Source organism: Hetaerina americana, unplaced genomic scaffold, assembly GCF_022747635.1.
Source record: "Hetaerina americana unplaced genomic scaffold, ioHetAmer1.1.p SCAF_200, whole genome shotgun sequence".
In the NCBI taxonomy this organism is placed as follows: Eukaryota; Metazoa; Arthropoda; class Insecta; order Odonata; family Calopterygidae; genus Hetaerina; species Hetaerina americana.
The window spans coordinates 875-23,180 of NW_027286765.1; the positions used below are offsets into that span (position 1 = coordinate 875).

The 22,306-nt window shown below is 38.3% G+C and overlaps 1 protein-coding gene across 1 annotated transcript; it reads right to left on the bottom strand.

The window, feature by feature from the left end:
* Positions 1-5,897: 5,897 nt before the first annotated feature.
* On the bottom strand, positions 5,898-20,767 carry LOC139688589 (uncharacterized; the record flags this gene model as incomplete). Its single annotated transcript, XM_071586131.1, has 2 exons — positions 19,458-20,767; positions 5,898-6,287 (listed from the first exon to the last, which is right to left on the bottom strand). Coding segments are annotated over exons 1-2 (1,700 nt in total), but the record flags the coding sequence as incomplete, so codon positions are not given.
* Positions 20,768-22,306: the final 1,539 nt, after the last annotated feature.

The following is a 22,306-nucleotide window of genomic DNA, read 5'->3' on the forward strand; positions in this document are numbered from 1 at the left end:
ATTTTTAAAGTTCGAACTGAAACGATTTGAATAGCAACGCCATTATTTGCCTTGAAAAACTAAACGAATGGAGAACAAATGAGGGCGAACTACTTCCATGGAAAATATTAAGTAAAAATACGGAATTTTAAAGGAAACACGAAAAATAAATTAAAATGATCAATTTTTGAAATCCAAATCTTAAAAACGTACAAGAAGTGAATTAGAACGTCGTATTTTTGGACTAATAACTCAACGAATGGTAAAACCAGCTCGTTAAATTTTTAAAGGCAAGAATTGAGAAAAAAACGCTTATTTATTGAAAACGAAAAATAAAGAAACACCGTCTTTTTTTGGAGAACAAACAAATTTTTATACGCAATTTGTTTACAACGCCATTTTTTGCGAAGGAAACCTCAACGAATGGAGAACCAAGGGTGACAACCTACTTAACTACAAATCTTTGCGTAGAAATACGTGATTTCATTGGAAACACGAAAAATAAATTTAATTATTTATTTTCTAGAACAAATCTTAACACGTAGAAGTTTAGAATTAACGCCTCGTATTTAAATACGACAAAATAAAGGAATAGTGAAAAGACGGGGCCAAATAAAAATAATGGAAAAAAATTGAGGAAAAAGGCGCGATATTATCGAAAACCCTAAAAATGAAGAAAATCGAAAATGATGGAAATCTATTAGGGATCCATTTTCAAATGCACAATATTTAGTTCAAATGAAGTTGAGGTATATCTGCATAGGTTTATTAATTTTTTATTGCTTAAAAACTGCAAGGGAATACTCTAGTTCTAAGGGATCAATATAGGGATTGTATTGTTGACGTTTTCTTTGAGACAGTGCATTGGGAATTTATGAGTTCTAAGTATCTGTTTCTATATAAAATCAGGGTTTGGAATGCTGTTACCATTTCTGGTATTTTCCTTCTAGATAAGGAGTCTTTAAGGTATTTCAGTCGAAAGCACACTGTTTAAGGAGCAAAATAAGGGGTCTATGAAGAAAGTTTTACTCATCCAAACATTTCAAACTTAATCATCTCAAATACTCTTGCTTCTTTTGGAGAAATGCCACTTTGTTTGCAATATAAATGAAATTGTTGGTATTCTGGGATTGAAATGCATGGGTTTGGGTATGTTTTGAATTTGCCAAAACATGTTTTTCAATTTGGTTTCTTTGGCACTGAGCGGCAAGGTGAAATGTGTTGGGAAACCCCAGAATTTGTCAAAACTTTGCTGGGAAAATTGCTTTTAAAGGGCTTTTAACAAATGCAGCACTCACCTTACCCAGAGCTTACCCATCCATATTTCTTAGTGCAAGTTATTTTGAAACTTTTCCCTTGCTATCCTCATGGTATAAGGTATCTCCTGCCCTTTCAGTGGTCTAATGTCATACATAATGTTTTGTATTGTCGTGTCCCCTCGAGGACAGCGTGACAAGGGACGTCTCAGAAAAGGATCTTGACTAACGCTGAGGAAATTCCGGACGACGAAGGTGGTCCAATTGGCGAGTTGGTACGGTGAAATAAAAGAGACGGGGTCTTTCGCTAGGAGTTTGTATTTAAACAAGAGCGACTCCGGCGTGAGTATCTCGTCCTGCGGCGAACCCCGGGTCATTCGGCGAGTCTCCGCTTCCACGACTCTCGGCTCCCCCTCCCGACGTGTACACGGCCCCTCGACGAAAAGACGCGGAATGAAGGATCGCGGCATCCGGTCGCGCCCCGGATTCAGCATTTTACTGCGCTTCATTCCCATATTTAGTCATATTCGCGAGCTGCGTTCGCATGCTTGCCCCCTCCTCCCTCGAGGGGGCAAGCATGCGAACGAATGTGGAAAAATTCCAATATGCGAATTGCGCAGCACACGAATAGACCTCCTCGCGAAAGAGGAATGAGCCACGTCGGGGAAATTAACCTGGGACATAACATTACCCCCCCTCAAAACTTCGGCCTCCGGACGAAGCCTTGAGAGGTATCCGTTGAAGCTTCTCTCATCTCTAGCCGAAGACGCGAGTTCGCCGCTTTTGCCGGAGAATACAATGTTCATCACAAATACAATAAGGTTCAAATACAATTTTCAAATTTCATCACAAATACAATAAGGTTCAAATACAATTTTCATCACAAATGCAATAAGGCCTAAGTTCATCAGTAGGGGGAAAATGTTTGTCCTGGCGCGGGTTTGACCTTGACATTCAAACCCGGAAGCGTCGGTCGCGGAGAAAAACAAATGACGTCACGTGAAAGAGGGGGGGAATTTGTCCTTCACAGGCAATATAATTGCATCGCGTCAACCCAACCCACGCAGGAAAAATCATCCTGGCGCAAGTTTCACCTTGAAACTCAAACCCGGATACATCAACAACTATCGGTCGTAGAGAAAAACAAATAACGTCACGTGAAAGAGGGGGGAGGGAGCATTTTTCCTTCATATGCAATCTAGTTGTACAACGTCAACCCAACCCATGCAGGAAAAATCATGACCCAAGGCCATCGCCTCTTATATCTCCAGAACTATCAATTGTAGAGTACGACAAATACTCTTTATATTGGACAATATATAGATTTCATCAAATATCTCGTTTAATAATAACGATAACAACAAATAAATGAAAATAATCAAAAGACAACGTCATTATATGTTAAAAAGGTTTTAATTATTTTTTTGATAGCACTTTAAATAAGCCCGTAAAAATTAATTAAAGTTCTCAAGACATAATTTTTTGAAATTCCCGCTATTTCTCTTCAATTCCGCTTTGCTATTCTCTCATTCTATCCCGATTAATCAGTCTCCTTCTCCTATTCGGAAATTGACATTTAAAGCGGGGGTTAGAAGAGAGAGTAGAATTGCGTTAACCGGGAAACGCCCATCCCTCACCCCTAGCTTTTTCCCTTTCCACCACACTTTCTACGCAGTATATAAAGGGGACGGATCGGCGGTAAGTCGCCAGCAGTCTAGGAGCTATTCCTAGGCTATAGGCCCACCTAATCATCGTGTAGGGTTCCAGATGAGAACTTCCTCCGTGGGGCTAACACCAAAAGCTGTGGGGTAAGTATGACCCGTTAGCCAAATTGGCTTTTCGGATTTTTTTTTTCATTTTTTCTATACGCTCTAGAAGCGAGCAAATGTGAAGATGGGTCACTCTCAATGCCCGCCTTCGAATCCCGGCGAGAATACCGGAGACCCTTTCCAGGGTATCCAAGGGTTTTCAGGGTACGGGAATATCATTGTCGAAAGGACACCCCCTATGTACCCCTTAGCGGGTTGAGCAGCGTGGGGGTACTCAGTACTAACGTAATGAGTATTTTCCAGAACTTTCAGACCGATCGGACCAGCGGTTTTGGCCCTATGGCCAAAAAAGCCGAAATTTTCGGGAATTATGCTCAATAACTCCGTTGTTTGAAGAGATAAAAATATGATTTAAATTTGAATGTTGATCAGAAAACAGCTGGCTACCGATTCCGCGTGGAATTACCCGTAAAAATATTAGGGTTTACCCTAGGGTAATAAGGGTATAGTAAAATTCGCGATTGAGGTACCCTTTTCTAAATTTTATATGATACCGAGCATGAGTTTTTACTATTCCCATTTTCTAAAAGTTTGATATACCAAATAGGTAGGTCACTATTCCTAAAAGAAAGGATAAGAATTAGGCGGTGGCGTTTAAAAAAAAACCCTCTAGATAAAAATATGGTTTAAATTTGAAAGTTTATCAGGGAAAATTTAGTTATCTATTCCGCATGGAAAATTATAAGTGTTTACTCATGGAAAACTAAGGGTATGGAAAAAATCCCTAATTGAGGTACCATTTTTAAAATTCTATACGATACCAGACATAAGGGTATAACATTCCCAATTTCTAAAACTTTGATATACCAAATAGATGGACCAAATATAATATTTTCTCTAAGGAATAGGGATACAAAATTGTTGAAATTCATAATATATATTAAAACGAACATTTTGTTTCAAATAATTTTTATTTGATTATTTTTTTTAAATATAAAAAACTTTCCTTGACTATAATTGTATATCATAACCTCCCCCACCGTCATTGTAAACATTCGGGGGAGAAAAATTTTCTATTTAAAGTGCTATCAAAAAAATAATTAAAACCTTTTTAACATATAATGACGTTGTCTTTTGATTATTTTCATTTATTTGTTGTTATCGTTATTATTAAACGAGATATTTGATGAAATCTATATATTGTCCAATATAAAGAGTATTTGTCGTACTCTACAATTGATAGTTCTGGAGATATAAGAGGCGATGGCCTTGGGTCATGATTTTTCCTGCATGGGTTGGGTTGACGTTGTACAACTAGATTGCATATGAAGGAAAAATGCTCCCTCCCCCCTCTTTCACGTGACGTTATTTGTTTTTCTCTACGACCGATAGTTGTTGATGTATCCGGGTTTGAGTTTCAAGGTGAAACTTGCACCAGGATGATTTTTCCTGCGTGGGTTGGGTTGACGCGATGCAATTATATTGCCTGTGAAGGACAAATTCCCCCCCCTCTTTCACGTGACGTCATTTGTTTTTCTCCGCGACCGACACTTCCGGGTTTGAATGTCAAGGTCAAACCTGCGCCAGGACAAACATTTTCCCCCTACTTTCATCTTTAACAAAACCAAGAACAAATGGAATATAGAAGCACTCTTAGTCTAGGAAACAGTAACACACCAAACAGTAAAAACACATCGATACAAAATGCTGAAACTACAGGGTTCACTTGAATCTTATACGTGTCCTTCACCTACTGAAAATGCCATTAACCCTCAAAAACACTAGTAAAAATCATCTGAAAATACCATTATGTGTCTCTCCTTATGTCTATTGGTTGCATCGCCAAATATTGATCTTCAACAAGGCCGTCACTACCGTCAATGTTTTCATACAGATGGGTAATGCCACTTTGAGGATTCGGGAATTAGGTGGTGGGATGGGTGCCCTAGTCTCGGGTGGTTTTCGAAAGTGCACTGTCGGGCCAGTCTCCGACCTGCAACTGAGTACTTTCCTGGCGCGTACGCTCCAAGGGGCGTTCAACTGTCTGGAAGTAACTGTCCTTTATACACAAAACACACTGATACAGGCAATACGAAAATATTATCAAAGACGAAAACAGAGCAATGGTGCCTGTACATGTTAAATAAAGAAAGGTAGCCTGATTTATATTCGTCATAGTAGGAGCCGTCATTCGTGCTACATGCAAGCATTCGGTCAAATTGGTACAGACGGCAAAATTGCGGTCGTCATACGGTGGTAATTTCAAAGAAGTTATGGGAGCCCAAGCAGCTGGTATAACTCGATGTACTTTAACTTTTGCATCTTTTGATTCACAAGGGTATGGTGACGAAAAAGTAGAAGTCCCCAATTTCAGTCTGCACGCGCATGGAATAGCGAGCTTGTATGCACCGATTTTAAAATTTTCTTCCAGAGTTGCGTTAATTCTATCACCACAGAAGATTGTCGAATTCCTTGGGGGGTGGGTTATCACATACACTCCACTACTGATCTTCGTAACGATGCTATCAGGCGATCTCCCACACGCTATTGGGCAGGATGCCGTCATCTCCTTAGCCGTGGCCCCCTTGACCATTGCCTCGGCACACTTGATGGTCCCCAGCGTGTCTCCAAGCGGGTCCGCCAGCATGCATAGCTCGTCGGTGTAGATGTTGCATGCGAGGACTTTGAGACTCATACCCCCTCTGGTGTGTATGACAGCCAGATGCAGGGGGTTCATTTTCATTAGACAGGTATCTTCTCCTCGGGCAAAAGGTATAGGTAGGAAGGTATAGGTAGAGTCACGGAATGCATTTTTTTGTGTAGCGGGACCAGTAGGATAAGGTAGAGGTGTGTTGGAGATAACAAACAGTCCAACAAGGGTAAAATGTAATACCTGGAGAAGTGCCTAATAGCCAAGTCATAGTCCGTCGTCCCGATGGTCCGTCGAACCGCCTGTAGCCGCTCCTTGAGGGTCGGAAGGTTGATGAGCTCCGGGGAGAGTCTCCGGGCCTGGCAAGTCTGCGAAGCGATGACGGATTGGAGGTAGGCCAAGACACCCCAGCCAGATCCTCCAGGTATCGCTCCATGCTCTGGGATCGTCACGCTCTGTGCTGGCAGTGTGAGTAAGTCGCCAAGGTTGTCCATCCTCTCCTCGACTTCCTCAGCCTCTGCCTCCGATATGACGACTCGCTCCGCGTGCCGCCGCATCGGGAGGATGAAAGAGGATGAAAATGCCCCTCCATCCGATGTCAGCGGTGCCTCCGTCAGTGGATCAGTCCAGTACCTTGGATTCCAGTTATTTAAGGCCAGGGCCAGAGACGCATGTATGGCCTCACAAATTCCTGGGTGACTCTCCCTTACGCATTTGGATGCATACAATCCGAAATTTTCCAGCTCTCTCCTTGGGTTAAAAGGTACTTTCCAAACAAGAGGGTATGGCGTCTCGTAAACCGTTACATCAGGTAAAGTTCAAAACAAGGCTCCCGGCGTAATATCTACTGGCACTTCCCCCAGGTGCTTCATCCCATAAGCGACCCAAACCAGCATTCCTAATAGACAAATGTGACATTTAATCCCCTTCATTCTTCTCCGAGGTGATTACCGTTTCGACTTCGACTCCCCTTGGTTGACCCTGAGAAAAAGGGGAAGAGATGGTTGATCAGTCCACCCATTCCATCCTCCTCCACAGGCAATCAATGGGATTCATCACCAATAACCTATGACTATTCTCTACTACATTACATTAACTAAACATAACAAAGGTTCATATGCAATCCTCCCGGATTGCTCATTCGTTTCCCCCCTTAAACCTAGGTCTTATGCTTACGTCGCTAATACTTATTTGCATATATTACCATGGTTAACCAGTTACTTAAGTGCTCTAATAATTCTCTTACAACTGTTTTCTTCTTTCTTTTCTTGGGATCCCAATTCGCGAGGCAAAGTTCCTCACAGCCCCCCTCCCTTTCTTCCGAACGGGAGGTGTCTTGGGGTCTATCAGCTGATTTTTCGAGCGTCTCCTCCTTCGGCCGAGTGGTCAACGACCTCTTTTCAAGTTTTTCTAGGTTTCAAGCTTAAGCTCTCAATGGCAAGACCCCTCTCTAGGTCCCCATTTACTTTCCCCGGTTCCCCGGTAACTTCCCTTTCAACTGTCCCACCCTGGGACTGCCCTTCCATGCGGGATTCCCCATCCGCATGGGGTGAGGCCCCTTGCCGGCCCCTCTTCTCTCGCTGTCCCCATGTGCTTCCTTCAGACACCCCTGCAAGTATTTCTTTTAACTGTCCCATCCGAGGACTGTCTCTCTATATGGGATTCCCCGTCCGTATAGTGTGAACCCTTTCTTTTAACTGTCCTATCCTAGGACTCTCTCTCCATACGGGATTCCCCGTCCGTATAGTGTGAACCCTTTCTTGGCTCCTCTTTTTCTGCCCCCCTTCTTGCAGTTAAAAGCATAACAAAGATGTTTTTACCACCTGGAGGGGAAAAACAGAATCAAAATACCTTTCTTTTAACCGTCCCCTCCGAGGACTATCTCTCTATACGGGATTCCCCATCCGTATAGTGTGAACCCTTTCTTGGCTCCTCTTTTTCGCTGTCCCCTCCCTAATTGCAGTTAAAAACATAACAAAGATGTTTTTACCACCTAGAGGGGAAAAACAGAATCAAAATATCTTCACAACACTCACCTTTCCCACGTTCCTCGAGCTCCTCACGGTGAACAACTCCGTACCGTTTTCCGTCTTTATCAGGTAGACCATATGCTTCTCCAGGTTTTGGACTTTATATAGAAGGAATACACATGCCAAAGTGAGTAAAATACACCAGGTCAGTCCAATTCCTCCTAAGGCTGTTCCCCGCGCATCTGAAGAGGTTTCTGTTGCGTCCGCAAATTTTACTGACCAATCCGTTCTAGTCCAATTTAATTTGCCCCCGCACTATTTTTTTTATTCCTTTCGATTCAGTCACTTGTAAATTCGTCAAGACTGTACATAGAATTAAAACTTTACTTAAAATTCGAGCGTAACGAAAATGGATGCAACAGATCCTCCCAGGTTGGTTGAGTATTAATGCCATTAATTCTTAATTTCCTTTCCCCCAGCTGTCCTTTTTTTCTCTGTAATAAAAACGACACATTAGTACAAGCACAAACCTTTATTCATCAGCCCTTTGATAATATTTACTCATACGGGCGACATGCACCACATCTATTTTCCCTTTTCTATCTCGTAGTTTACCGGTACTACCTGCTTAATGACTTTGTACGTCCCGTGAAATTGTGGTAACAACTTAGCACTTTTCCCGACTTTCCTCGTCGGCGTATACAATCTCACCAGATCACCTGGTTGAAAGGTCACCTCCCTCCGTGACTCATCGTATCGCTTAGCTCCCTTTGTCTGCCTCTTCCCTAGTCTCTCTAGCGCGATTCTCCGTGCCTCATCTAACCTCTCTCTCTCCTTACTCCCGGCCCCCTCGTCTTCCGATGTCACCATAACTTCGGCAGGTAGTTTCGCCTCCCTTTCGCGAAAGAGGAATGAGCCACGTCGGGGAAATTAACCCGGGACATAACAATATTCTCCATGGAACACTTTTCTCCATTAAGCAAAAGAAGTTTCAGGAGAAATATGAGGTAATCTAGCTCAAAATGTCTGGATAGGTGAAATTTCCCATACACCTCCCCTATGTCCAGCTCTGCAATAAATACAGGGTGTTCCGGACTGAAATACGTCAACTTCTCATTACTCTGAATGAAGCTTCAGCAGAATGTAACTGGGTTTTAATCACTATTTTTGTGCATAACCAGGTACTCCTAACTCTTAAAATCCTAAAGATGACGTCTGCAATGCAATCCCCAAGATCATCCACCAAGAACCAGGGAACCTTCACAGCAATCCAGTATTAACATAGGGGCATCTATGTAAATATACCTTTACTTCTTCTTAACCAAATGCTGTGTGATAAAGAAAGATGCCTTGTTTTATCTTACTTTCATAGGCATCATGGAACAATTCATTCTCCACCAATAAACATTCGTCAACAAACCATGCCCAACTTTGCATATTTTTTCTTCAGCAAGTCTTAACATCTAAACCCTGTCCATCTTAGACTTTCCACACTTACTCTAAAGAGAGAACATATACACTCCAATGTCCTGTGAACAATACAATTTCTTTTTTCTCTTGCACAACCAATTTGCATTATCTTTATCTCATCATTTTATTCCTCAAGGAAATTAAAAGCAGGTATATTTCCAGGCAAAAAGGCATGAGGCAAGTGTTTTGCCTTGTATAAACTGAACTTAGTAGATAGTAGAGAAATGAACTTATTAATAACAATCCTAGCATGATTGATGGACAAATGAGTGAAATAGTTTATAATATATATATATATATAATACATATATATAATATTATATATATTTATATATATAATATAAGCCTTAAAATTGATTTAACGTTTAGAAGATCCATTGAAATGAAAAAATTGAAAAAATGATAGGTATGTTTGAGTTAATGATGAATTAGAAGATTAACAAGTAAAAAATTTTGAAATTTTTATTCTTAGGTTGAAAATGTTTCTGTTTAGATTAATGCTATCATGGTGTACATAATCATGCAGAGATTTTCAGCTTTATCAATTAGTTTTTATTTAAAAAATTATATAAAACAGGATAATGTCACTGTTAAAGAGTTATAATTTATGTTTTACAATTGGTTTTTTCAGAGTGCAAGGGAATATTTGGGAAGAGTTAAGGAATAACAAATAATCCTCAACAGTCTAATGCACTTCAATTTTATGTAGCCTAAGCACTCTTCTGTTCACAATGCTCCAGGTAGTGAATGATTATTGACATAACTTACATTTTTATGATCATTTTGCAGAGTGTGTCATCATGTACGATATTAGATGACCACGCTGAACGAATGCCTTTGAATACATGTTGCACTAGTGTGTCTTTTCCCCAGTGTGTGTCAACAAGTGCCTCTTTAGTTGACTACTCTGAATGAAGGCTTTTAAACACATTCTGCACTTGTGAGGCTTTCACCAGTGTGTGTCATTATGTGTGCCTTTAGTTCGCCACTCTGGGTGAATGCCTTTGAACAGATGTTGCATTTGTGTGGCTTTTCACCAGCATGTGTCTTCATGTGCCTCTTTAGATGATTACTCTGAATGAATGCTTTTGAACACAGGTTGCATGTGTATGGCTTTTCACCAGTGTGTGTCAGTGTGTGCTTATTTTGATTACTTCTAGAAGCAAAGGCTTTAGAACAAATATTACACTTGTGTGGTTTTTCACCAGTGTGTGTAATCACGTGTAACTTTAGATTACCTCTGGAAGTGAATGCTTTTGAACAGACTTTGCACTTGTGTGGCTTTTCACCAGTGTGTATCATCATGTGGGAAATTAGATAACTATGCCTTTTGAATGATTTTGAACACACCTGGCACTTGTGTGGCTCTTCGCCAGTGTGTGTCATCATGTGGCCCTTTAGAGAACTTCTTGCTGCAAATGCTTTAGAACAAATATGACAGTGGTGTGGTTTTTCGCCAGTGTGTGTTATCATGTGTGACTTTAGATTACTTCTCAGAGTGAATGATTTTGAACAGATGTTGCATGTGTGTGGCTTTTCACCAGTATGCGTCAACATATGACCCATTAGACAACTACTCCTAGCAAATGGTTTGGAACAAATATTACACTTGTGGTGTTTTTCACCAGTGTATGTTAGCATGTGCCTTTTTAAGTGACTCTTGGAAATAAATGTTTTAGAACAGTTCTCACATCTGTGTGGCCTGTCTACAGTATGTGTCAGCATGTGCCTCTGTAAAAGTATCTTTCCAGCTAAAACTTTTAAACATAATGCACATTGGAATGGCCTTTCCCCAGTGCGCGTTGACATGTGAATTTTGAGTTTACTGAAATTTAGAAAGTTTTTGGAGCAGAAGTCACATTGGTGCGTCTTCTTAAGAGCATGCACATATTGGATATGACTTGCAAGGTCATCTTTTCTCTTAAATACTTCCAAACAAACATCACATCTGAATAGCATCACCTTCCTAAGGTGCACATGCATTACATGATCTTTGAGAAGGTCCCTTTTTTCAAATACTTTGGAGCAAATTTCACACACATGCAGTTGAGTGGATGAAGCATCTTCTCCTGCATCATCCTGTTTTTGGTGTTTATCTGAAAGATTTGAAGTATAAGTAGATATTCATTAAAAAGGTGCATACATTTATACAATCATACATCCACTGTTGCCTGTACATACTCATCAGTCTAAATATGTATGTTAGCAATGTCAGTTGCAATAAAATCCCAGGAACAAAGCATCTGTCATCACTTACTGCTGACCAGATTTAGGCCTTTTAGCACTTTTTCTTTTACCTTCATCAGTGTCAAAGTTGCTGTTGTTTCAAACAAAAGCAACAAATATGTTACTAAGAAATAATAGACATGGAAAATCAAAGAAAATAGTTTAACTGTAAACAATGGACATGTAAACACAACAAATGAATGGCACTGACACATTTCAAATGTTATTTTTATCTTACTTAGGATAAAACATAAGATATTGAAAGGGAAAATGGTTGTTTTTGGTTATATTATTTATAATTCTAAACTGATAATATCTAAAATCAGAATAATCAAGCAAAATTAAGAAATGGCTTGAAAACATAGCAAGATTAATTAAAGATCTAGTCTGCTTAGCTATATAAATAATACTAAATATATTAATAAATAATTGCAGAAATGATGATAACATTATTATCTTTTTTGCAATTTATTATAATATATTAAGTGGCCTTTCAGTTATTTTTAAAACATTTTGCTGATAACACAGTCCTTCGCTTTCCTTACCTTGCTCCTGCAACACCTCCCCTCCCAGTCTTACTTTCATCTGAGGTATATCAGTATCACAATCATCCTTAATCTCCACTTCCTCCTCAGAGGGCATATTTACTTCTGCATCTGCCAAATGATCCTGCAATATCAAGGAATAAATATTACAGATTTTCAGGATATGCATGAACAATGTTTTAAAAACATGTTATTTTAAAAATTAAGATTAAAAAATTGTTAACTTGTATACATTAAATTAATATAATAAAATAGTATTTTAGCTGATACCACTTCAAAAAATTTTTTTTCGTCAAACCATTGACTTGCATTGGTTAGGAAGATATGATTGATATACTACCTTGATCAAAAATTTCCCGGAATTTATTCAGAAAATTAAAAATACAAGTTTATTCATCTAAATCTATATTGTCCCCTTCAAAGTAATCCCCATCGATTGCAACACACTTATGCCAGCGCTTGATCCAATCCTTGAAACATTTTTTATATTCGGTTTTCGGTGTCCATCAGTGCTTCCTGCGATTTTTCCATTACTTCCTCTCGGCTGCTAAAACGCATTCCCCGTAATGGTTTTTTAACTCGATTGAACAAAAAGACTTTTCTATGCTTAAGCTTGGTGACCTTAGTTCTTAACCATTCAGTTCTTTGAATATTCTTTCCAAGTTTCTTGGATATTTTCTTTGTCTTAGCTATTTTTATCTGAGTCAAGTTCTAACACTGTGTTACCATGTTGGCCTAAGTTCTTTAACAGACAGTTTTTCACATTATTCCTTTCAATTCTCTTGGATCTTTTCTATGTCAGCTATAATCTCACTCAACTTATCTTTAACTGCTAGAATAGATCTTTCCTTCTTACTTTCTGATAATGATTTAACCTTCTTAAACAGTACTTTAATTTATTCTTCCTTCTGCGGACTTATCATATTCTTGTATAATCCTGAGAACCCTCATTTCATATGCTACCAATAATTCAGAGCACCAATTACCTCCAAATAAAATGAGTAGAGTCAACCCCAGCCGTACTCTTATGAATGGGCAAAGGATAGGTGAGGGAAATTAGAAGTAGTAGTAAATCAATAAATATTATAAAAATAAATAACTGAATATAAACCAATAAGAAATACAATAAAAAAACTAAAAATAAATGAAATTATTGGAAACAGTAAACAGTTTGAATGATGAAAAGAGAGACTGTAAATAAATCACGCACTATCCATCTTGGACTATATAGCATTGATACTTGCTAGTCACATGCACTCATGCTCTATAAGGTGTTATGAGACTTTTCTCTCTGCATCAGGGGCTCATTAATCACACAAAGGGAAATACAATTAAAAATTATTACAAATGGAAAATAATTACATACTCTCTTGCTTGGATGTGTTATATAGAATTGATCCCTTGCTAATATCAAGCACTTACATTCGATCAGGGCTTAGGAGAAATGCCCTCTGCACCACTGGCCCGTTAGTCATAAGGAATATAATTATTATAAAAAATTACAAAGTGTATGGATTTGATGTACTATACAGCATCGATCCTTGATAGTAGCATGAACTCACAATCTATCAGGGCTTACAAGAGGTTTCCCTCTCCATAGAGGGCCCACTAATTACACTATCATTAGTGAAATAAAATTTAAAATTAAAATAAATAAAAAGTAATCACCCACCCTCTAGCTTGGATGTGCTATATAGCCTTTGTGCCCGATAGTCTCAAGAATCACATTCAATCAGAGCTTACATGAGATTTTCCCTGAAACAGTAGCCCATCACACACCAAAATGATTACAAACTATCTAGCTTGGATGTACTAAGCAGCATTTATCCTTACTCGTTGCTTGCACTTACACTATAGCAGGGCTTACAAGAGGTTTCCCTCTGCATCAGGGGCTCACCAATCACACGTAGTGGAATAAAATCAAAAATTATAACAAATAAAATATAATCACCTACCCTCTAGCTTTGATGTAATATATAGCATCCAATCAGGGCTTATAAGAGGTTCCCTCTGCACCACTGGCCTATCAGTCACACATAGTATAATAATAATAAAAGCAAAATAATCACACCCTTTCTAGCTTGGATATACTAAGCAGCATTGATCCCTGCTTGTCGCATGCACTCCCACTATCAGGGCTTACGAGAGGTTTCTCTCTGCACCAGAGGCCTGCCAATCACTCACTTGCTTGGATATGTGAAGATGCCTTAATCCTTCCAAAACTCACTCACAGGTCGACCGTGGAATCTCTTGTGACATTTATACTGTGACTGGTACTTAGTGAAAAGGTAAGGGCAGTGTCCAGAGGCTCTTGCATAATAAAACCTTGGAGGACATATTCAAGTCAGACAAGGAAGTGCAAAAAGCAGTAGTCAGTTGGCTTTATGATGTGGCATGAGAAAGGTATAACTCAATTATTATGAAGCTGTTTACAAGGATAAAAAACATGATTGATTCATTGTCAAGGCAATTTGAAATCCTCAGGCTTTCTCAAGGTTTATACAAAGTTGAGAATAAATTTGTTTTTCCATTAAAAATAATGCAAGACCTTACTTTTTGAAGGGTCTTTGAAAAATGCAGTGAATGTGAATGACTATAGCTCATGCATATGACAATCTAATAATGGATAAACTTGAACATAAGTTCTCTCAGCAAAGTAATACTCAAACCATACTGTCATGTCTTTTTCTTCTTCTTTTTCACAGTATCTTTCAATTAATCTACATCTGACTCGAATATAAATTTCCTAGCTATCAACATTCACACCTAGAAAAATAATTTTAACAGTTTGAACGAGACTTACCAACTATCAACAATAAATTTATTTCAACTGTGGCAAACCATGACATACAAAATCCTTCATCCCCTTCTCACTTTGTCAGTGGCTTTTGTTTCTACAAGAACGCTCCTCCCCAATAAAAATACATGGACCAGCTACTTCACTGTCTCAGAAAAAGTGGGAAACCTGAAAAACTGCTGAAGAGTAACATTCTCAAACCTTCATCCCAATAAACTCCTCTTTTTGAACCAAACTGCCTGAAAAGCCCTTACCTTATCATCACTTCTTTATCCAAATACCATAAAATTAAACAATGTGTGAACTTAGCCTTTACTGTACCTTCTGCCCTGCCTAGTACATCAGTCAATGAAACACCACCTTTTCCCTCTTCATCATAACCAATACTATTCTACCAAAACCATCATGATCTTTAACTATCCCATCCTTAATCACCATGCCTCCCAATACCAATCTTTGATGACCACTTCTCTGTTAGGGTGATTGAAAACCTTTCAAAACCTGCAAGTAGCAGATAGATAAGAAATGAGAGATGGTGATGACATATCTGATTGCTCCTGTCATTAAAGGCATTCCAGCCTAACCAAGCCCACTGGCTACGAATAAGAAATTTGTGTGTCAGGGAAAGAACAAATAAAATGATTTGTACGTAGAGGTACTAAAAAGAATAAAGAGAAGGATAAACTAAGTTATCCCAGTAAACACCAGGAATTTGAAATTGTATCAGAACATTTTACCAAGCCCTATCAGCTGCAGAGTAACAGAACACCTTATTAAAAACAGCATCTTTACAATTCTGACATATCTCCTTACTTGGCACAAGTTGTCTATTTCCTGTTCTTAACATTAAATCCTGCCACAATTTTCATACAAATATAATACATGTAATGCTACATAATAGCCATTATCTATCCTAACACTTAAATTTGCTATGGAATCCTGGGCATACCTTATCTCCTCTTAAAACACTGACAAATCATTACATTCACCTGTTTGAATGCACCACCTATATCATGAGCAGTAATTCCATGATTTTGCCTTTTTCATTGGAGAGGAATTAAAATAAAACTGTATGGCCAAAAACATAAGTCAGAAAGACTAATATTGTTAAATTAAATAAATAGCATAACATTTACAGCATAAAAAGTAAACAACGGTTCCTCTCATGGTTATCATGATTTGAAAAATTAAGCATTCGCCATTATGACACAAACACTCTTATTTTTCCCTTACCTCAAGAGCAGTCCTTCCCTGAATTTGAATATTGTAGTCCACTTCCTCCTTGCTAGCTGGAATTTCAATAACCTCCGACTCTTCAATATCCACATTCTCCCTTTTCACAGTGATCTGCATATATTTGTTAAAAATGATGAACAATAATAAAAAATGTGACTAGCTTTGCCAGTTTCACCATTTAGGTACGAGAATTTTGGAAAGATATTGTGTAACAAAAATGATTTATGTTAGGTTATCATTGGTCATATATGAAGTGAAAATGTAAATCTCAGACGTTCCACAATGACTAAATAGGAATTCTTCTTTTATCAGGAATCATTCAAAATTGTATGTTTTGAACATATGACCCTATAACTTTAACTATATAAGGATTAAATGCAAGTCATTTACTGGGCAATTTGTATGTTTACCCAAGATTAAATGAAAAACTACCATTGGCCCAATGTTTACATAAATGAAATATTTCCACATAAGAGTACATCTATTAAAAACGAATACATTAATGAATCTAACAGAAAAGTAAACATACCAAAATACAGCGAAATTACTTTGGCAATGCTTTTGAAATAATTGTATCCATAACTATTTATGCATACAAAGCATATAAAAAAGAATGCTATGATATAATGATGAAAAACACCATAATTGTAATTAGAATAAAACACGTCAAAGAAAGCCAGGCTAAGTACTCTTACGCATGCTCTTTAATAAACAAATCATTATTCAATTTTTTCCTACGTACACATCTTATATATACAATATTCACAATTTTTAAGTCATTTCCCGTATTTGCCATTTGGTCATTAGACCTTCAGGCATTTGTACATTAGGGATGAAATACTCTTAATTACTCTTAATTTTCCCATACCTCAACAGAAGTCCTTTCCTGAATTTGAATATTATGGTTCACTTCATCCTGGCTTGCTGGAATTTCAATATCCTCTGGCTTTCTTACATCCATCATCTCTCTTTTCATTGTGATCTGTACATAATTGTTAAAAATGTTCAAAATAATAAAAAAATATGACAAGCAACATCAAAATTAAAGTAGAGTGCAAAATCAAAAATTTTAATTGAATAAAAATGATTAACATTATTGCAATTTGAAATTAAACAGCAGGGCTTTTGTCCTCATATCTTGTGCTTATGGCATAACATATTTTCATTTTCATCCAAGAGAAGATCATTTGTATATATGTATTGTGGGGCTAGGTATCACAGCAAAACCAATTTATAATCTAAAAAATTCTAAAATACAGAAAGACATTACATTTGCTAATTTCAACATTTAAGTATAAGAAATTTTGAACAGATACCATCTTAAAAAATGAATTGTTTTTGGTTATCATTTGATATATATGACGTGAAAATATAAATCTCAGGCATTCTCCAAGGACTGAATGAGAATTATTCTAAATTGTGGAATCATTCAAAATTACAAGTGTTGAACAATTGAAACCAATAATTTATATAAATAAGAAAAGATGCTAGTCATTCTCTAGATAAATTTGTTTCCAAAATGAACTGAAAAACTACAGGATGGAAAATTTAAGGAAAGAATTAAAGAACACCAAATGTGTAAAAAATAAGAGCTTAACATTCCTCTTTGCAAAGAAACTCATCAAAAGTGTCCACTGATATTACTTTGACTTAAATTATTTATTTTGCATATAAATGTCAAAGGCTTGATGCTTTGAGCAGTTGCAGATTTTGAAATGCATCTGTTGCAAAGATATCCTTGCCAATGAAATTTTGTATCCCTCTCACTCCCCACTCCTAAACCTACCACTCTTCCAAGCCAAGGTCGACAAAAGTATGTCGAATTGAAAAGTCAATTATTTAATTTCATTATAAAACAAGATAAATTGGGAAAATATAAGCTCTCCTTGATGCACCAATGCCACATTTGATGAAAAAATTATGAGCATATACCTCATAAATTGCCTGTTTTGTAATATAAAATGTCCATCTTATATATTAGCATGGGTGGATAACGTTCTTATCTTTGGAAAATTATTATAAAATGTAATAAGAAGCTTAAATTACGTTGTAACAAAAATATTAATAACGTTTAAAAAATTAAAAACAAGTGTTTCCGACTATGCCATTAGTTATTAGAGAAGATCTCAATGGAAAAATACTTTATTCAATATGAATAAATAAAACATAAAAAAAGGATTTATCAAAATGAAATACACTATGTTATCCCACAGAAGAGCTTTATTGTACGACCCGGGTTTCGTCGAAGATCGACATCATCAGGTACAGAATATTCCCAGTCTGGGTTTAAATACATTTTTCAAACTGTGAGAGGGGGGGGCTGGAGGGGGTGAGGGAGGTTTGCAAAAATCGTTCGGAGGTGATTGGGATGAGAGGGAGAAAGGGTTAGGGTGTGGAGATGAGTGTCCAACTTGGGAAGGTAGGGCGGTTGACGGAGAGGGGAGGGGAGGCACCACAGGTGGTAAAGCACCTAGGTACTTACCTAAGTTAAGGAGGGGGGAATGGGAAGAGTCTATAACATCGTTAAGGAGAATATTTGACCCGGACACATTTCTTAATATTTCAAATTTCTCTAAACAGTCGAGCTTGAGTCCCTTATTTTCCAAGTGTAAAATTTTAGGTCTAAAATCACTCTGATGTTCCTGTTCAAGGAGGTGTTTCGCGAACAAGGAGGCGGGGTTCTTTTTGCGTAAACACGCTTCATGTTCCTTGATCCTTTCCTTGAATTTACGCCCTGTTTGGCCAATGTATATGGCAGAGCACTCGTCACAGTGTAACCTGTAGACCCCACTTTTTTCCATGATATTCACCCTATCTTTGGTATGGCAAATCATGTTTTTCAGATTGGACCGGTTGTAGAAGGCGAATTTATATCCGGGCATGAGTTTCATGACTTGGTGGCTAATGTCTCCTAAATAGTTAAGTTTTTGCCATTTATTATCCCTCTCCCTTGTCTCCCCATAGATATTATTGATGGCTTGCCTACGTAACTTTTTTCTTGTGAAGGTTGTCTATAAGACTAGAAGAGTACCCATTGCTAATGGCTATTTGTTTAATTATCCCAAGTTCTTTATTCTTGTTTTTTTTTTCGGATAGGGGGATAGTTATTAGTTTATGTAGAAGAGAATGGAAGGCTGCATGTTTTTGTGTATGGTGATGTCTGGAGGTTGCGTGGATGACTTGATCTGTGGATGTGTGTTTTCTGAAGATATCGAATTCTAATTTTTTGCCTGAACACGTGATTTTTAAATCAAGGAAATTAAGGGACCCATTTTGCTCTAATTCTGTAGTGAACTGAATAGATTGGTTGACTAGATTCAAGGCCTGATTGAATATACTCAGCTGTCTTAGGGAACCACTCCATATACAAAAAATATCATCCACATAGCGGAACCAGTGAAACACATTTTTTGCCAGTTTGTCATTAGACAACAGTTCCCTCTCAAAATTGTCCATGTATAACTCTGCGAGAAGCGGCGAGAGAGGGGATCCCATGGCCAGCCCCTCGTTTTGCACGTAAATGTTGTTATTAAACGAGAAATAGTTTTGTGAAACACACGCGTCCATCATGGAGCACAATTCACTAATCACTGGGGCCGCCACGCCCTTTTTCACTAGGGTGGCTTCAGCTAACATGACTGCTTCTTTACACGGGACATTGGTGAACAAATTGTTGACGTCGAAAGAAACAAGCATACACTTAGTTGGGATGGTTAATTTCGCTAGTCTTTCAGCTAACACCTTTGAGTTTATCACTCCGTATTTAGGGGCGAATTTAGTGTAGTCACGGAACAGAGAGTTCACTTTTCGGGCAATCAGGTGGTTGGGTGCGGATATGTTGGAAACCACTGGTCTGATGGGATTTTCTTGTTTGTGGATCTTGGGCAGACCGAAGAAACGAGGCGCTCTGGGGTTCATCTGAATTAATTTAAGTTTCTGCTGGCGTGAAATCGTTATTTCACATGAATTAATTACGTTCTTACAATGTTTCTGGAAGGCGATCGTGGGATCTTTCGGAACGATAGTCATTTGGTTGTCACTGATAAATTTTAGGCATTTGTCGATGTAGACATCTTTCTTTAAAATGACCATTGAGTTCCCTTTGTCTGCTTTTTGTATCACTAAGTTATTTTCCTTCAGTGTCCTCTGGATGGATTTTATTGCGAGGAAGTCACTGTCTCCCGCACTCCTATTTCGTCTATTCTCCTTCCGGTACTTTAAGATTTTCTGCGCCACTGCTCTTTTTTCTCCGTGACTGTCTCTGCCAAGAATTAGCTCGCAGTCCATCGTAATGTTCACATAATCTTTATCAGACAAGGGAACACTTGGTACAAAATTGAGACCTTTATCCATAAGGGAAGCTACCCGTGGTTCGAAATGATGGCCGGAGAGATTCACTACTCTCTGGTGAAAAGAGTGTGATGTAGGTACCTGATTAGCGTTGGGGTGGTGACTCTGGTGACACAGCTCCTCGAGTTTTTTTATCAGGTTCAATCTTTTGGTGTGGGCCACCTCACTGCTGCGTTGACGTATCTTGTCGTCCAGGCAGATCCACTCCACCCAATGTAGATTCTTTGTCAATTCCATGTGCAGTAGAAGGAGGTAGTGGGAAATGGCATCCCTCTTCACGTACCATTCGTGAAGCTCTCTCCTGACCCAAATCCGCTTCGCTGCTTCCACTGCATGTCTTCCGGCGTTGGTAGTAGGTGACAGCTTCAACACCACATATTTCGGGACAATCTTCTTTGCGAGGCACTGACCATTGAAAAAAATGTTCAGCGACGCCACCCGATATTTTATCGACAATTTCTGGTATAAGGATACTTTCTCCGCATTACTAGCGAACTTGATCTGGTTAATTGTATCCATAGTAACTTTGTGGAATTGCTTCATATCAAAATGAAATACACTATGTTATCCCACAGAAGAGCTTTATTGTACGACCCGGGTTTCGTCGAAGATCGACATCATCAGGTACAGAATATTCCCAGTCTGGGTTTAAATACATTTTTCAAACTGTGAGAGGGGGGGGCTTGAGGGGGTGAGGGAGGTTTGCAAAAATCGTTCGGAGGTGATTGGGATGAGAGGGAGAAAGGGTTAGGGTGTGGAGATGAGTGTCCAACTTGGGAAGGTACGGCGGTTGACGGAGAGGGGAGGGGAGGCACCACAGGTGGTAAAGCACCTAGGTACTTACCTAAGTTAAGGAGGGGGGAATGGGAAGAGTCTATAACATCGTTAAGGAGAATATTTGACCCGGACACATTTCTTAATATTTCAAATTTCTCTAAACAGTCGAGCTTGAGTCCCTTATTTTCCAAATGTAAAATTTTAGGTCTAAAATCACTCTGATGTTCCTGTTCAAGGAGGTGTTTCGCGAACAAGGAGGCGGGGTTCTTTTTGCGTAAACACGCTTCATGTTCCTTGATCCTTTCCTTGAATTTACGCCCTGTTTGGCCAATGTATATGGCAGAGCACTCGTCACAGTGTAACCTGTAGACCCCACTTTTTTCCATGATATCCACCCTATCTTTGGTATGGCAAATCATGTTTTTCAGATTGGACCGGTTGTAGAAGGCGAAAAGAAGGCGGTGTATTTCATTTTGATATGAAGCAATTCCACAAAGTTACTATGGATACAATTAACCAGACCCAAAGGATTTATCAATTTCCCAACGTCCACTTTACACCTTTTTGGCACCTGCATTAATTTTTAATCCATGCGCAACTATGATGCCTATATACAATTAAGCTGCACAATTGCTAAAAAGTAATTATAGATGTAACTCCGATTCAAATTACAAATTATGTTGATAGCGCTGATTAAAAATTACACAATTGCACATTTTACTTAATAATTCTTGGAGTTTCTTCATGAGGAGGAAATTTCTTCAAGAAAATAGGGTTCTACTGGCTTTTGAACAAGAAGTCATTACTACAATATATTATTTTCACACGAGATTATATTTCACATTGGTACATACGTAAGTTCATTCTAATTAATCAAGTATTCAATTATTTCTCACGAACATCGTTAATGCGAACAATATTCACAACTTTTAAGTCGATGCCCGTATTTGCCATTTGGTTATTACCCATTTAAGCATTTGTACACTTGGGATCAAATCTAGTTAATATAAACACGTTTATTAAACAATATGACTAAATTCGTAACGGATATTGTTACCACGGACATTATAAAATAAAAACATAACTTGGAGACAACTCACCTTTTCGCGGCAAATATTTCCCTCTTCCTGTTTGTATTCCGTTTGCCTCTCCAACGTAAGATTGTTTTCGTAGCATTGCTGCTTAAACATATAGAAATCGGTCAGTATTTTAAAGCACTGATAGCAAATAAACCACGGGTGGCTTCTATCCTCCACTACCTACGAAAACAAGATTATCAAG